At 40.5% G+C, this 17,570-nt stretch overlaps 1 protein-coding gene across 2 annotated transcripts in view; it reads right to left on the reverse strand.

The window, feature by feature from the left end:
* Positions 1-324: 324 nt before the first annotated feature.
* The window catches only part of LOC108931674 (corticotropin-releasing factor receptor 2), a 48,378-nt gene continuing 31,132 nt past the window's right edge, over positions 325-17,570 (reverse strand). For both annotated transcript variants that reach the window (XM_018747635.1, XM_018747634.2), the window contains exons 3-12: positions 17,018-17,103; positions 16,458-16,564; positions 15,312-15,429; positions 14,725-14,878; positions 12,325-12,385; positions 8,037-8,109; positions 6,447-6,532; positions 4,621-4,756; positions 2,839-2,880; positions 325-1,153 (exon numbers count right to left, since the gene is read on the reverse strand). In XM_018747635.1, coding sequence (XP_018603151.1) covers positions 1,013-1,153; positions 2,839-2,880; positions 4,621-4,756; positions 6,447-6,532; positions 8,037-8,109; positions 12,325-12,385; positions 14,725-14,878; positions 15,312-15,429; positions 16,458-16,564; positions 17,018-17,103 — 1,004 coding nt within the window. In that variant the 3' untranslated portion in view covers positions 325-1,012. The remainder of the gene's footprint in view (positions 1,154-2,838; positions 2,881-4,620; positions 4,757-6,446; positions 6,533-8,036; positions 8,110-12,324; positions 12,386-14,724; positions 14,879-15,311; positions 15,430-16,457; positions 16,565-17,017; positions 17,104-17,570) is intronic.

Genomic DNA, 17,570 nt, shown 5'->3' on the forward strand with positions numbered 1-17,570 from the left:
TGGTTTCATTTATGTAAGAGTTACTGATACTGTCTGCCTTCAAGATCTTTTCCACAGTGCACAAAAATTAAATTTACCTCTGGCAATCAACTCAAGAGTTTAGTCTTTGTTTAATATCACACACACACACACATTTTCAGAACCGCTTGTCCCATACGGGGTGACAGGGAACCGGAGCCTACCCGGCAACATAGGGCGTAAGGCCGGAGGGGGAGGGGACACACCCAGGATGGGACGCCAGTCCGTCGCAAGGCACCCCAAGCAGGACTCGAACCCCAGACCCACCGGAGAGCAGGACTGTGGTCCAACCCACTGCGCCACTGCACCCCTGTTTAATATCATATCTGTAAAAATATTTGGCCAGCTGCTCATAATGGAGTGGCTGGACTTCACTGTGGCTCAAAACAGAGGCAAACTCTGTATTTGTTCTTATCTTGAATACCCTTCGCTCAATATACCAAAGTGGTGGGGGGAATAGTGGGGTAGCTGGCTGGGACTTAGGCCTCATTTTATAAATGTATTATATATTTGTGTGTTTCAGCAACAGTTATTGATGTTTGACGACCCTTGAACAAGATGTGACTGAATCTTTGAAATAATCCTATACTGACACTGGATCTGTGCAGTATAATTTGAGCTTAAAATATAAACAATTATTAACAATAACAAAACTTACAATAATAGTGCATTTTGGGGCACTTGATCATTAAGTCTTCTCCGTTCCAGGCATTCTGTTGGTGAGTCATACCTCTGATCCATTCCTTGTACATGCTTGCAAACGGACCGGACGTTTCATACAGGGAAGCTGCATTTGTCTGGGTCAGAGTCTTTTCTCAGGCAAAGTTCTGAGGTACATCATTCTGTTTCACAAACTCCTTAAGATCATCCATCCAGTTTATCAAGTTTATTGATCTGGAGCAAAATGCACCTAGTCAACATGAAGGAGCTGCCAAAAAAACGATGGATTTATAGAAACGGAGGAGCGACCACTTGGTCCATGAAAGGCCCCAGATCACACAGCAGTCGTTTGCTTTATGCTGTGGAAACTGATGCGGGTGGGAGAAGTGGGGATGGACATCGCCCGGGCGACTCGAACCCGAAGAGCATGGTTGTCCTGCCAGCGATGCCATCGCTTCCTGGCGGCCGATCGCACCTAGAAAGATGTGGAGGTCACTTTCAGACACTGTACTGTTCTTTATGAGTGTTACTTTGTTTGTAACATAGACATCTATGATTGAGAGATCAATGAAAATTTAATTTACAGGCTACACAACTGGGAACTAAAGTCTCTGTAACTCATTTTGTTTATCACTCCAAAGTAACTTTATCCCCTAGGTCCATAAAAAGTTAATAATACTCATGCCCCTTTACTTTTTCCTCTGTTTGGGTTTGGTTTATTTAAAAAAGAAAAAAAAAACTTAAATGTACCTAGAAAAATACTGAGACTTAAAAATAATTAACACTGAGCTACATTAAAATTAAGACTTAAAGAACTAAAAAAAAGGCATCTTCATAAACTTCAGTTCAATATTGATTGTTGACTTAATCATCCCATAAACATGAGTTTATGAGTTATGAGTTCCTCTGGTTATTGATCACCAATATTCAAAAAAACACCAGACAAGAGATGTAAACACTGTAAATGAGCTAAATTAATGCAGTCTGACACTCCTATTAAGTTAGGATGCCCTTTACTGCTATCTATCAGCTGGTATTATAAATCCAGGTCATGTTCATTTCACTACAGAGGAATTTTAGAAAAGAGATTAAAGAAAATGTAATTAAACATAAACCACAAAATGTCTGTATCTTTGAAAATTCTAACTTCACGATTTGTAAAGTGAAGACCTTAGGGAAAGCAGGCCATTGTGTTTTTAATCACCTCAGGAAAATGAAATTGTTTCTGGTGCAACCTTTTCAAGGCATGGCAATAACCATAAAGAATGACAACTGTCCTGTCAAGACATGACCCTCCCAGGTGTCCCCAGAAACAGTGCTGCCCCAGAGGTGAAATTACTGCACACTGCATTAGTACTAGTGCCTTTCTGATCAAAGGGCCTGTCCAAGTTATTAATAAAACAAGCCTCTTATTATTACATACATAAAGGTCTATGGAAGCACCGTATGGAGTACTGTTTTCTCCTCAAGAGCTTTCCAACGCCGCAAATTATAAGTAGGGAGGACCAATATATTAATGCCAGTAATAATATTCTGGTCCTCAGAAATCAAAGGGAATCACGATGAAACCTTGAACCTGAGGACAACTGAATATGAGACGACAAGAATTACAGTTGGCTGGAGGTTATTTATTCTACCCTGATTTATTCCAGCCTAATTAACTCAGCTGCCGGTGCCTCTTTTATGCCTTGTATACTTTTGAAAATATCCTCTTTTTTTAATTTGCCTGTTCACATTTAGAGACTTCAGTTTATAGCCTGTGTTTTTGTGATTGCTCCAGGGACTTAAAATCAACATGCATCCTCACATCCTTGAAGAGATTTTAACAAGGATGGAGCATGATCTGTAGTCCAGAGCCATGAGGTATAGTCATCTCTGTCTGGCATCACGGACCTGGGCCTGAACAATAATTAATACAAATAAATGTTCATGACAACTTACAAGTCCTTCTTTCTCCTTCCATTTCTTGTCTTTTCCTTAGGCCAAACAAACAGCAAGTCCTACTGCTGCAGTACCCCTAATCGATGTTCATTAAAATTATCTGGCTTTATAGTGAAAAGGGTACAAACACAGAGGTTGGCCAGACAGGTGTGATAGTCTGAAAGAACGGTGAGGTGCAGCTGAGCTCTTGGGAAAAGAGTGGGTTTGCCACTGACTCACCTCTCCATTTAGGAAGCAGTAAAATACAGACACAAAAAAGCCCTGTAAAATAACAAAGAGAAGAGTCAGGACACCACTAATCAATATGACTTCCCACAGATCTTGTTGCTCAGTCAATAGGACAATATAAGTTGCAGTACACTAGCTAAACGTTACTCCCAAAATTAATTTGATTAAAAATAGAGCACAGGAATTGCATAATTAGAAATTACATAGTTGGTGCACATATTGACATGAAATTGATTTTTTTTTTAACTTGGGGCACCTGGATCAAGGTGAAGGTTTCATGCACCTCCTTTCACACATTTATGAGCTAAAAATGAAAACTGCACACGTTTGTAATTTGGCATTATTCAGATTCCATGTTTAGCGACTGTATTATTAACAAATACATATTAATTGCCACAAAAACCAATGACTGGCTTTGTAATTGGGACAACATGGTAGACACACAGCAGGGGGGCAGTGGCACGGCAGGTTGGGCCTGTGCCTGCTCTCTTATGGGTCTGGGGTTCGAGTCCTGTTTGGGGTGCCTTGCGATGGACTGGCAACCCGTCCTCAGTGTGTCTCCTCCCCCTCCAGCCTTGCGACCTGTTAGGCTCTGGCTTGCCATGACCCCATTTGGGGGGGGGGGGGGGGTGTGTGTGTGTGTGTGTGTGTGTGTGTGTGTGTGTGTGTGTGTGTGCGACAGACACACAAACACACAAAGCTATATACACCAATCAGCCACAACATTAAAACCACTGACAGATGAAGTGAATGACATAGATTATCTCGTTACAGTGGCACCTGTCAAGGGGGTGGGATATATTAGACAGCAAGTGAACAGTCAGTTCTTAAATTTAATGTGTTGGAAGCAGGAAAAATGAGCAAGCATAAGGATCTGAGTGACTTTAACAAGGGCCAAATTGTGATGGCTAGATGACTGGGTCAGAGCATCTCCAAAACGGCAGGTCTTGTGGGGTGTTCCCGGTATGTAGTGATTAGTACCTACCAAAAGTGGTCCAAGGAAGGACAACAGGTGACCTGGAAATAGGGTCATGATCGCCCAAGGCTTATGATCCACGTGGGGAGCGAAGGCTTGCCCACCTGGTCCGGTCCCCCAGAAGAACTACTTTAGCACAAATTGCTGAAAACCTTAATGCTGGCCATGATAGAAAGGTGTCAGAACACACAGTGCATCACAGCTTGGTGCTTATGGGGCTGCGTAGATGCAGACCAGTCAGAGTGCTCATGCTGACTCCTGTCCCCCACCGAAAGCACCTACAATGACTTGGGTCCTGGCATTCATTTCGATGTTACTTTGACACGTACCATCTACCTAAAGGTTGTTGCAGACAGCTCATACCCCTTCATGACAGTGGTATTCCCTGATGGCAGTGGCCTCTTTCAGGAGAATAATGCACCCTGCCACACTGCAAAAATTGTTAAAAAGTTCAAGATGTTGACCTGGCCTCCAGATTCCCCAGATCTCAATCCGATTGAGCCTCTGTGGGATATGCTGGAAAAACAAGTGTGATCCATGGAGGCACTTAGCAGATGTGGACTTAAAGGATCTGCTGCTAACATCTTGGTGGCAGATACCACAGGACACCTTCAGAGGTCTTGCTGAGTCCATACCTCGACAGGTCAAAGCTGTCTGCAAGGGAGGCCTACGCAATATTAGGTAGGTGGTTGTAATGTTTTGGCTGATCTATATATATATAATATAGATATATATATATATATATATACACACACACAGTATATAAAAACATATCTTAACATTCTCAGTGCTCTTACCTGAAATGACTGGAGAAAAGAATTGAAATAAATGAAAACTATCTGAGAGATGTCATCCTCCCCAGGATTAACAAAGAACAGCATGTAGGTGATCCCCAGCAAAGGCAGTAAAACCAGAGTTGCTTTCACAGCTTTTCTGCAAATACAAGAAAAATGCCAGGAAATATTACCATAGTAATCAGAAGTTGTCAGTGTAAAAAGGGCCTTGCTTAGCAATGTAAAAAGGATGTATTTCTCCTAGATTTACAAAAAAATAGGTGGGGTACATTGTAGTATTTGCATTCCATTTACATCAGAAATTTGTGTAAACTCTGGATTTAATGACACATTGAGAGCAGAGGGACAGTTTGTTATCTAAAGCGTCTGAGAGCTGGCTTCAGCAAAGTATCACCCATCCATTGTCAACAACCACTTGTGTAGTTAAGAGTCACACACACAGACATACTCACAAAGGGCGATTTAGAGTCACTAATCTTCTGGGAACACATGTCTTTGAGATATGGAAGCTAACCAGAGCATCTGGAGGAAACCCATGTGAACACAGGGTTGACATGCAAGCTCTCCCAGACTGAACCCATGTCTGAATACATAGCACAGGGCCGATGAGGCACCAGCACTACCTGCTGTGCCAGCATGATTTATTGCACTGTAGCCCATGGTGTCCCACCTAGGGGTCCCAGTGGGATCAGAAGAACTGGAAGCTGTGGTCTGAGACAAACCCTCAGAGGGTGCCGTGTTAGCAGTGACTCTCAAAATAGGGTGTCAAGCTGTTTGATACTCAGGATCTAGATCTACTCAGGATACTAAGGATCACAGAAGTAGCCAGCTGAAAAGTAAGACAATTGTATTGTGTGGACTTCAGTGCACACGAACATCATTTTCTATTAGTTTCATTTCTATGACTTAAAGAGTTCTGTACAATGGGGACTAGGACTTCTATAGTGAACATTTTCACAGGACTCTGCTATTTAGAAAATAATAATTCATAACTTTTCTAATAGCTCTATCCTAGCTGCCTTAGCATTTCAATTCTCAGGTACTCTTTAAATTATAATAATATAGCACAACCTGCAATCACGCACAATTGCTTTAAGCCATTCTCAATTGTATTTAAGACACAGCCTATAATATGAACTACTTACCATAGATCCAAAACAGTGTGAGGTAGAATTTCACCTTCAGTCTATAATTTACAGTTCGTGTTACAGCACTCCCTCAGACTACGCCTTCGGATTTTCTCAAAATAACCCAACACATATGTAACATTGCATATTAGTCTGTGTAGAACTAGACTGCAATATGGATAAGTGGTTCATTAAGACGGACCAAAGAAGCTGCTCATAGGATTGTATCACTTATTTTCAAATGGGATGTCATGAACTATGCTTTAATAGGAGGATTCAATATGGAGATGAAAAAAGTTCACTGGGGTGTATGCTTGCTACACCTGAACAGTGAAAGGTATGAAGATTATTCCATCCATCCATCCATTTTCATCAACTGCTTGTCCTGATCAGAGTCGCAGGGATCTGGAGCCTTCCCCAGAACCACTGGGTGCAAGGTTGAGTGGGCAGTCATGTCTGCATGAAATTTAAAAAATTCACTAGGGTTCAATTATCCTGCAAGCACTCCTGACCCTTGAGAAGCTCATGTCCATTTGATCAATTTCATGATTGCTGCAAACACTCCTGCACAACCACAAAAAATACACACAGACCAAAGAGTGACTCATAAATTTTATACTATATTATGAATTTACATCACTGTGCATAATGTAACATACAGTACATCATTTAGTATACTGCAATTGAATTATGTTTACTTACCTGTACTGTATAGTTTCGGAAGTTGTGGATGCTCTCAGCTTTGTCATAAGAATCCTCACAATGTTGAAGAGGAAAACAAAATTTATCTAGAAGAAACAAAAAGGACAGCGGCAGTGTTGCAGGGTCAACTACGTGTCACGGAAAGCTCTTTTCTCATCAGGTATCTGCTTCACTGTGCTTTCCATTATGACACATTTGCGTGTGGAGGATTGGCCCCACATAGGGAGATGCTGCGTTTACATTCATCCAATATTTAAAATGGAAAGCGTCCTCATGTGGCCATTTGTGTCCTCTAGGTTCGTTTCCTACCGCAAGTGACACTTCAGTGGGCGGTTTGATGTGGTTCTGCAACCACTCTCTTCAAAGCTGGTTTCGACTTTCCCGCTCATTCGCGTGGGAGAGAGCAAGAGGGAAAAGGAGCACTCCCTGGGGAGGGCTATGGGATTACAGTCTTGGATTCTCCTGAGCCACGACACACACCTTACATACACCTCTCTCTCACACACAAACACACAAACAACCATAGCCATAGCAACTGAAAGCAAGACTGTGGTTCACAGCTGTCACAGCCAATGACAGGAGTGGGAAGTTCAAAGACTTAGCAGCACAAAAATTTGTTTTTTCTTTTTCAAGGATTGACCAACAACCCAGTCTTAAATCTGAACAGAACCACATATGTAGAGGAAGAGCGGGATTCTGAGTCGTAGCCACCGTTCATAGGGGACAGCTTATACTGTAGTATTTAGAGCCGTTGCGTTCAGATCTGATGATTGCACATCTGAATCTCTTCTACTGCTATAGTACCCTTGAGGAAGGTACTTACCTTAAATTTCTCCAGTAAAATCACCCAGCTGTATAAATGGGTAAATACCTGTAGGTACTTTAACATTGTAAGTTGCTTTAGAGAAAAGCATCAGTTGAATAAGTAAATGTCAACATTCATGTCAGAGCTCTGGTTCTGTGCTATTTTTAGTTTTTTACTGCGGATGCTGGAAAACAGAGCAATATCCCATTACTTATTCCATTATGTTATACTAACCAACACCTATAAGGCCAAAGCATGGCTCTTTGACATATAATCAGTCACACAATTGGATAGGTTTCTGCCTGACCTAAAAGTGTGCTTCAATTCACTGCAAAATATCTTGCAATTCAAATTCACCAAAGTCCTTGCCAATAAAAAGTTATTTTTTGACCTTCTACATAAGTATGCTACAGTGTTTTAAATACTACACCGAAAGAGGCAGACATCTCATGAATGAAGAATTCAAACTAGCAAGGTGCATAAAAAAGGGGAAAGCAGAGATTTCATATATATATAACGTATTTTAAAAAGTTTTAGATCTTTTCCCAGAAGAGAAAAGCTGAAAATGTTAAAAGATCTAAAACATTTCAGAGACAACTGATAAGTTATTGGCATTCATATCCTTTTGTCTTAAACACATGGCATTACAACTGATCAGCTATTCAATCAATTGATCAATCACTCAACTCAACCAGTCAATCAATTAAAATTTTTTTAAAATCCATTCCATGCATTATTTACAGTACAGTGAAATATTCAGAGTGAGTTTATTTCCTTTCACTTACCAAAAGCACAAGTATTACAGGTCCTTGATAGATATAATCAATATACTTTCCAGGTTCTTTTCCAAACCAGCATCTGTAAATTAAATAAATAAAATGATGAGTTTTGCTGCTAGCATTGGTACAATAAAGGATAAAGACTTAGAGCCAGAAGAGAGCAAAGATGACTCTGCTGTTCGATCCAGGCTCACAGACAACTAGTCCTTGTGGAGGAACAACAGAGGCCAAAACACTGAATAAAGGAGACCTCGTAGTATTGTAAGTAGAAACTTGTCAGTTCCAGTTTTTGTAAAGGGTAGTCTCTTGGCACTGAACGCATGAGCCTCATTTTTGTGTCTTTTTACTAGTGTTTCTGCAACAACCATAGACGTAAAATAAAGCTTTCTAACAGTTTCAGTGTTAAAGAAAGCTCTAAATCCTTTTTTCAAACAATGAGCCAGTGCACTACCTAAGATCATAGTTTCAGTGTGTTTAATTCCATGATGCACATGCTGAGGGGCGAATTAGCACATGTATTCCATGCTGTGGTCCCATACCCATTTCCACTTCCAATTCAGAAATGGAGAAATTAGTGAGAATGTCAATTTCTGACTGTTACATGTTACAGTATGTGTGCTCACAGTTAACTGCGATGTGCCATATTTGTGTCTAACACATCTTGTCTATGTGACTAACCTTACCATAAAGGTGGCAAATAAATGAAAAGTGCACGGTTAATTATAGGCAATTGGCAATACACTTCCATTGTTAATGAGTGTTATTAATGAAAACAAAACTGAACTAATGAAATTTTGTAGAACAAGTGGATACACTGTTTCTGGACTGCATTGTAATGAAGTACAATGATTATTATAATCTGTTTGCAAAGATAATGGTAGTAACAGCTAAATGGAAAAATTAAGCTGATCTGATGAATAAAGAGTTGGTGAAATTTGTAGAAAAAAGTATGTATTTGAACTGTATTTGAGTACACTCAATATATTTCATTTGCAATTACAGGATTATTTCTGGAATTTAAATTTCAACTGCTCTCTAATTTTACTTTTAGAAGTTTTGGAAATGATGTTGAAATATTAATTTTGTTGCTCTTCTTGTGTTAGTTTCTGTTTCTAGTTTTCCATTAAAATTTAACATGAATGACATAAGCGAAAGAAGTAATGGCTGTTATGACTAGTTTATGGCGCTGCTCCTTTAAGAGTGCACCAAGAGTAGCTGAAACAGTCATGCGCAGAAAGAGTTTCTGTGCTGTTATCGCTATTTTGTAGCCCTTCTCCTTTAAGAGCGCACCAAGAGTAGCTGAAACAGTCATGCGCAGAAAGAGTTTCTGTGCTGTTATCGCTATTTTGTAGCCCTTCTCCTTTAAGAGCGCACCTAGAGTTCCTGAAACCGTGTCACTTGATAATTTTCTTAAACGATTCTGTTTGTTTGGCGTACTAGTACTGTGGTAAGTATAAGAGAGTAATAAGTCCTTTTTATTTGGTGACCATAGTAAATTCCGCATGAAACATTTTTTTTAAAGGTTAAATTATAATAAGAGGCAGGAGAAGGTTTTTCGGTGCGGTCCGTCCCGTAGGATTATTGAGGTATGTAGGAATGCACTATTATGTTTTAACTACATGTTGATGAAGTTCATATTAGTCCGATAGTTGTTTTTGAACCTGCGAAATGCATCAATGCCTGATACTAGTGTCGTATCATGCAAATTGGCCGATCGTTGTTGCTTGATGTAACCATGGTAACCATAAAACCATGATTATGCTCCAGATCTGATGAATAGCAAGTCATTTAGGTTTTATAACAACTCTGTACCCAATATGGTATCTTTTAATTATTTTTTTCTGAGGTCAGCCAGCTCATCGATTTTTGACTGTGATGTTCCACTGCTCATTAATTAATTTATTAATTACTCAGTTAATGATAGTGTAATGATAATGAAGATGACAATCATAAGCACTCATAATTACATTTGTCTTCCAAATTTCAATAAGTTAACTCGAGGTTAAAGGAAGTTATGGTGTTTTTTCTCATTTTGATTAATATTATCTATCACAATTTATAACTGAAAGAACCATAATTACTGATGATCTTGCAGCACCCCTGGGCACCATGCTTGGAAACTGCTGAATTAACCAAAAATGAAAAGCTCCTATATTATTACCTTTATGATGCAAAAATGACGTAGCTCACGCATGTACATCACTAACCACAACTGGCACTAAGGGCAATAAAAACTACAACTAAAAAACAGCACTGTACAAAGAAAAAAAACCAGGAGACAAGGAACAGTGGAGCGCATGCAATTAGACTGACATGTCTACATAAAATAGACTAAGACACAATGCTAGTGTGTCATTTTACCACAGAACAAACAAAAGAGCGAAAGGCTTCTCACGGGAGACCATACAGTACATTTACATTTATTCATTTTGCAGATGCGTTTGTCCAAAGTGATGTACATCTCAGCAAAAGTACAAGTTATGCATTATATTTACAGTAGTAAAATATAGTACTAATGAAGGGATATAGTGGTCACCAGCTGCTTTACATTAGTTTGTTTATATACAGTTGCCTGCCCTCCTGTGTAGCAAGTGGTTGTATTGCTTATTGGCCCAGTACTGTAGTTGTATTGCTCATTTGCATTTATTTATTTAGCAGACACTTTCCTCCAAAGCAACTTCCAGTGAACTCTATGTAGCATTGTCAGCCCACATACCTTATTCACCAAGGTGACTTACACTGCTAGGTACACTACTGACAATGAGTCACTTGTCCATACACTAGTGAAACCCACATGTCTTTTGACTGGGAGGAAACCAGAGCGTCCGATGGAAACCCACACGGGCAGAACATGCAAACTCGGCGAAAACCGGGGGAGGATTGAAGCCACGTCCACTTGCACCACCCTGGTGCTGTGCCACCATCAATGATAGAGTACTGTACTTTCTCATTTGGACAGTACTCACTTAAGTGCTCCTGGGAAAAGGCTTCAATAGAAAATTGACTGGGGTGCCACAGAACAGGGTATATGAGGATACAATCCATGGAAAAGGTTCTAAACCACTAGTTCATCTTTAGGTTATGAACTCTCTTTATTGAGTAGCTTTAAAATAAAGAAATCTTGTACTTTTGTATCCTGTCTGAGCTACTATAGCAGACTACAATAGAAAAGATCTCAGTTGGCGTGTGTGTGCGCGCAGCAATTAGAATTAATTTCAGCATGGATTTAAACTAAAAAAAAAAATGAAATCATGTTATAAACAAGGTAATTATATTACTAATTAGAGAAACGTTTTAGAATGGATTGGAATACTGAAAGTCACTGTTGAAGGTTGCAGCTAAATTGCTTTGTGGAAATATTGAACTGGGATTTCGGTGTCCCAGCGTGACTGCGTGGCTGTCGATACTGAAAAGTGTGTAATGTTGCACACACAGGATTACAGGCTTTGCAGACTAATACTGAAATAATGCTCCCCCATTGCCTGTTAGTAGCACTTTGTAGCATCAAGATCAGCACACACTGGATCTAATCTATGTTAAATACAGCTCAGAAATCCTACGTTTGGGTCAAACTGGTGAGCCAGACATTACTTAGCCTCAAACAAGCTTCCAGTCTTCAACACTGTTTTGAAAAACAGTGTTCATATTATGAGCCTTCATATTTTAGACTTAACCTTTAACATACACAGGATAAAATGTTATATTCTGTGCACTTATATCAAGGCCTGTTCATTAGATCCAGTTCCATCAACCTCACCGCTACCTATTTTCACGTATTCCATTTTCCCTAAAAACCTCATTCCTGTAATGCATCTGAGTTTATCTGTAATCAAATGCGCACGCACGCACTGTCTGAAACTGCTTGTCCCAAGTGGGGTCGTGGCGAACCGGAAGCCTAACCCAGCAACACAGGGCGCAAGGCTGGGGGGGGACACATCCAGGAAGGGAATCAAATGCATAGTTTTTAACATTTTTTTTCTTCACAGCAACCAAAAAATTACAGTGTTGGTAAAAAATAATAAGAATAATACTGTTAGTCTCAGTCCACTTCACACAGTACAAGTATTTTGTTAAAATATGGTATCTGGACACACATTTCTCGTGCCTCTTAATGTTTATTCAAGTGCTTGTCACAGTTTCAGACAAGGTTTAAAAGTTTAGTTCCTCCATTATGCCTCTTCGAGAAGTTAAGACTAATCCCTTCAATTCTGCATGCCTTCCAATCTCTTTCACAAATCTGTTTCCCTCAGGAAGGGCAAACATTATTCAGAACCAAACAGTGGTATTCACTTACTGCTCATTTTCATTGTATAGCTTGCCAATAGCCCACGCCACAATTATTGGGAATGGAATACCTGTAAGACAAAGGCATATTATGTGTTAATAAATTATGGTTCTTACAATGACCAAACACATAACTCATCCTCTTATCCACCAACGCTAAAATTTTATAATACAGAGGTCCCTCACGCAGTCTCCCGGCACTTTTAATGCCAGTTCCTGATTGTTGACTAATTCATCCTGTTAACCTGCACTTCTCTTCATTGCTGATCACCAGCACTCAGGAACACCAGAAATGAGTTGTAAACACTGTGGAAGGGAGTTCAGTTAAGGTGGTTGTGAATATTCGGCTTGTATGCAAACAGTTTTAAGATTTAGGATAATTCAATATTTGCAACCACCAGTCACTGCTATTAAAAAATGAGTTAAGAATTATTTTAACATCCCACTTTTTCAAGACTGAGCTCTGCTGCTCAGAGGGAATTGGACTTTAATAGGCAATGATGCTATTTGCAAAAGCTAATTTCCAGTGGGAATTCAACCTTGGACCTCAGTCTCTGCCAAACCCCAGTGGGGGATGCCTCTAATTCTGTGTAATGCATGGGCAGATTGTGCGCCGGAGCCTTGCGATGCCACGTAAATACACAAGATAATCGTATATGCAAGGCTTTATTACTGGGGTGAGCTTTTCTGAAAGATCTGCCATTCAGCTTTTACTGGGAGAGTTCAGCACATCATAAAATAATTTAGAAATCACAAAGGGATGTTATGAGAAAGGGGAAATTTTTAAAAAAGAAAAAAAAAAAAAGAATTTTGATCTCTGGACTTGTAAATATGTTTGAGGAGATGTAGGGGTGTGGCTCCCCTTTAGTCAGTGGTGACCGGTCAAACTGTGTGCCAAAATCAGAAGCCACTCACTCTTCTTGATGCTTGGCAACTCCATTACAGATATATATTAGCAAAGGAGTTCTTCATCCCAGTGAAATTAGTGTGCTCTTCGCAGATCATGTCACTTGGCCATTGTAAATCTCTGTATGATTTGCCTGGATTTTTATTTTCACCTGCTGGACATCCAGGTATTCCACATGGCACAAAACCCAATTTGAATTTGCTCTAACCATTACGCTGGGGAAGCACCTACAGCCATGTTACATAAATACAGCAATTTTGATGTTTATGATCCACACGATGGTTTAAAAATGTAACCCATTACACAGACTTCTCTATGAATAGACTGCAGGTTCGAAAACAAGTACACATTCCGTTCCATTTTGACTCTATCGTTTATTTTTGCTCAGTAACTTTTTATAGACTCTGTATTTTAGCAGGTTAACTTTCTCTAGTAATTCAGAGTGTTTAATATTGTGTACGCTAAGGAAGTGGAGCACAAACACACAGGTATAAATGGGTGCACTCATGCCTGGCTTCAGGGTGACCCCCGGCTGCAAGGCAGTCCCGCAAAACAATGTATGACGTGTCAGCTCAAAGGCAGGGGTACATAATTCATGCGTTGCCAACTAGGGATGTGTCCGGCTCAGGTGGGGATGTGAACACGCAGCCATGTGGCTTGACTTCATCTCCTCTGTTACCCTTGTTTACAGAGACACAGCTAATGCTGCTCTTCTTCCAGGGTTACTTTTTTTTTGCTTTGTACTGTACAGTATATGCAAGAAAATAAGAATGGTGTTAATAATGTACTCATTCTGTCTGGTTTATGTGTAAAATTCATGTTAGCCCTTCATCAGGTCATAATGACTGTCAGAATATTTATTCACTTAGCTTGGATGTCCATCTGCCAGTCAGGTGCCAGTTAAAATATATTTAATCTCTAACACCTGCATGTGTTGGGGCTGCTAATATTTCTGGTGGTTATTATCTACAAAATGAAGGGAAATGTTTATGTAATCAAACAAGAGAAAGTTATGCATTTAATTCTGTGCCGTTTTTTTAACGGTTCGTCAGTTTCAAGTTTCGCTCCAGGATGTGGTAACATGTCTCAGTTTTGTATGGTTTGATGTCAGCAATGTAACTTGTAATGCAAAAAAGTCTGGTTGATTTTGCCCTGCAGTGTTCAGTATGTGCTTGCTATGTAAAGTGTCTCCTGATTATGGATGCAACACTAATATGGGGGACTACACTTTAGAGCTTATTTACTAAAAAACAGCTTTTCCTAATTACCAATTTACTTTTGAGAGAAGAAATTATTAGTTGCGGTTTCAGTGCCAGATGGTGGGGGTTTTTCCCTAAGAATGGATGGGCATCGCTACAGTGAGCCTCAGCAGCAATCCAAATGGGTTCAATGTAGAGCTGAACAGCAGAAGGTAAATTGTCACCTGTTCTGGTGGGAACTGAACTATTGCAATTCACATGTCACAAGCTGCATAAACAGCTGATGAGGTGAAAATTTACTTACACCACCCAATGAAGAGGAAGACCCACTTTCTAAGCTTGTCTGTGGAGTATGTCATCACAATAGCTGTGTGAAGATAGCATCCTTCAACAAACATCCAGAAGAAGTTGGTCACCACAAAGTAATTGTATATGGTTGTTATAAGGCGACACCAGGGCTAGAGGGGGAAAAAAACAGAAAAAGTTAAAATTACACTCCAGTCATACTGTTAATGTCTGTCAGTGCCACAGTTTGCTCACATGGTGGCAACAAGTGCATTATTTTACATGAAGTTGCAGTTCATATTTTCCTCTAGCAGCAACAATACAGTTAAACTTGGGAAAACTTCAGCGAAACAGTCATGTCCTGTCTGTATATCTTCAATCGGGCACAATAGATTAATAACCTCCAAAAAACCTTAAATGCACAAAGCCTGGCTAGAAAGACATCAACAGGTTAGATTTGTGAGGTGGGCATGTAATGACATAGCTGTAAATGACACTGGCCCAGATGGTGACAATAGCCTGACAATGGATGGCTTCCTGAGCACCACTGTGGATATTGGCAGTATGGTACACGTGAGTGGACCATGTATTACAGCAAAGTGTTACCTCATTACTCTCGTGGATATTGTGGTCAATAAGCTGCAGCAGGAACCACATGATGTTCCTTAGAATGAAGGTAGTGATGAGATTCCAGTGGATGATGTTGCGGAGGCATCTGATGCTCCTATGCAACACAAACAGGGGAAAAGTGTTTTATGCATTGGACTTTTAGCTCTTTTCAGGGTCTTATTTTGGTTGAAGAAACACCTTGAGAAAGTTGTTCTCTCAGGGAGCAACTGATACCAACAGCAGCGACTCTGATTAAAGGCCCTCATGCCCCCTGCGTATTGACCAATTGCTGTCCTTGCGACTTCCTGTGAGATGGACCTTTGCCCAGCAGTCATCTGCATTACGACAGGATGAAATGTGTGCTGCTCTTCAGGTTATGTTTACACACTTCACCAGAAGGGTTATTGTATTGAGGTGAGTGTGGCCATTGTAGTTTCAACAGTGCCAATAAATTAAGGTCTCGCTGCTGCACTCATGGCATACAGTATCAGTCACGCTGGCCGTAATAACAGCATTATCCAGAATTACAACCATAATAATACTATCCATTTCCTTCGTGTATCATCTATTTATCTGTGCTTGTTTCAGCAGCGCATGCTACATTAAGAATCAGTGATGCATATTCAGAAACTATCCGGTCAGTGTCACAATGTTGTGGGGCCAAATGAGGGGCCCAGCGCAACCATGGAAGGCCACTTAGTTGCTCATCTAAGGGGTCCCCATGCAGGGCCAGTCGATGATCCACAGCTCTCTGCTGCGAACCAATAAACACCCATTGTATGTTGCAAATCAAATGGAAGAACCAGTATTTTACAGTGACAAAACCATCTTCTCCTAACCTAGGTGAAAAATTAATTGGTAATGCATTACAGTTAAAAAGGATGAAGATTTAGTCCCACTTTTTCACTAAGATATTAAATATTTCTAGAGCAATTCAGGGTGGGTATCTCATAGGTATCATAGCAGGGAGCCTCCTGGGACTTCAGTTGGCAGCCTACAGGTGACTGTCCATGTCCTTAACCAGCAAATGTTTTCAGATGTGCTAAGGGTGGCCAAGGATGACTTAATTTCAGCCAACATACAGGTCAGAACTCAGGTGTGGGGGGGGTCACTTTTGCAAAGATAAAGATGAGTTTTACTCACCGCAAACACAAGAAGAGAATGAAAGCCACAACGAGAGCACCCACAGATATACAGTGGCCTACATAGTTTATGATGAGGGCAATCTTGTAGTGCACTGGGTACTTTCTCTGGATTTCAAAACACAAACAGAAGCCCATGTTACATCCTTGATAAAAAAAACTAAACGTACAAATAGTGCACAAGATGAAAATGCACTGTTCAGTGTGTTAACTTTTGTACAATCATGCTGGTCTTCAGACCTGCACTGCAGGGTCCCTGGAAACCTGACATTCCTCTTTGTCCAAACTTTAGCCAGAAAGACTGGACAGGGTAAAAAGGTGCTCAGCTTTGAGATTCAGCACAGGGTCTTACTGGAAGTAACTGACCAGTGAACCTCAGTATGGAATGACCGCAGCTATTCAAATGGAATGACTTGACTGATAATTTAGTTGTATGTTATAAAAACATAGCACATTGTTTAGTCATAAAGTTGACTATTGTACTGGTCACGGTTTGGGTCACTCTGAAGACAGGCTCTGGTCAGTGTTCAGTGCTTCAGAAGAAAGTGTGCGTCAGCCCACCTTCTCCTCCAGGATAGGTTCGCAGTTGGAGTAGTTGCTCTTCAAGGCCCATGTACCGTTGTACATGCACTCCCTGTAGGCATTTCCTGAAACAGAAGAGGCCCAACAATGGGTCTGTAAAGTCTTGCACCGCGCTGCATGTCTGCTTTAGCTGCTCTGTGATTTTGATTTTCAGTTAATGATCCCCATATGCCTTTTTCCAGTGATTTCCAGCACAAGGAGCACTTGAAGATGTCACAATGTATTTCGCTGTGTGTCACACGAGCATTCAGAGTACTTAACCTGAACTGATGAGTTTACCATTTACTGTACTGAACCGTTTTCCTTTTTGCCCCTGAAAACCGGTCTTGTCTGCTGTTGGATGACTCTGTAAGATGGGTTTCTTTGTGAAGGTTAACATGGCGGAAACACCCACGCCAAGAGCAGAAAGGGCGCACACACGACAGGACGCGCCAAAGCTTCCTCTTCGAGCTCAAAGCCAGAGTTTGGGTGGATGTGTCACAGTGCTGTGTGTATATATACTGTGCTGAGACTGAACCCTATGGTCACACTT

This window comes from Scleropages formosus, chromosome 7 (genome assembly GCF_900964775.1).
Source record: "Scleropages formosus chromosome 7, fSclFor1.1, whole genome shotgun sequence".
Lineage (NCBI taxonomy): Eukaryota > Metazoa > Chordata > Actinopteri > Osteoglossiformes > Osteoglossidae > Scleropages > Scleropages formosus.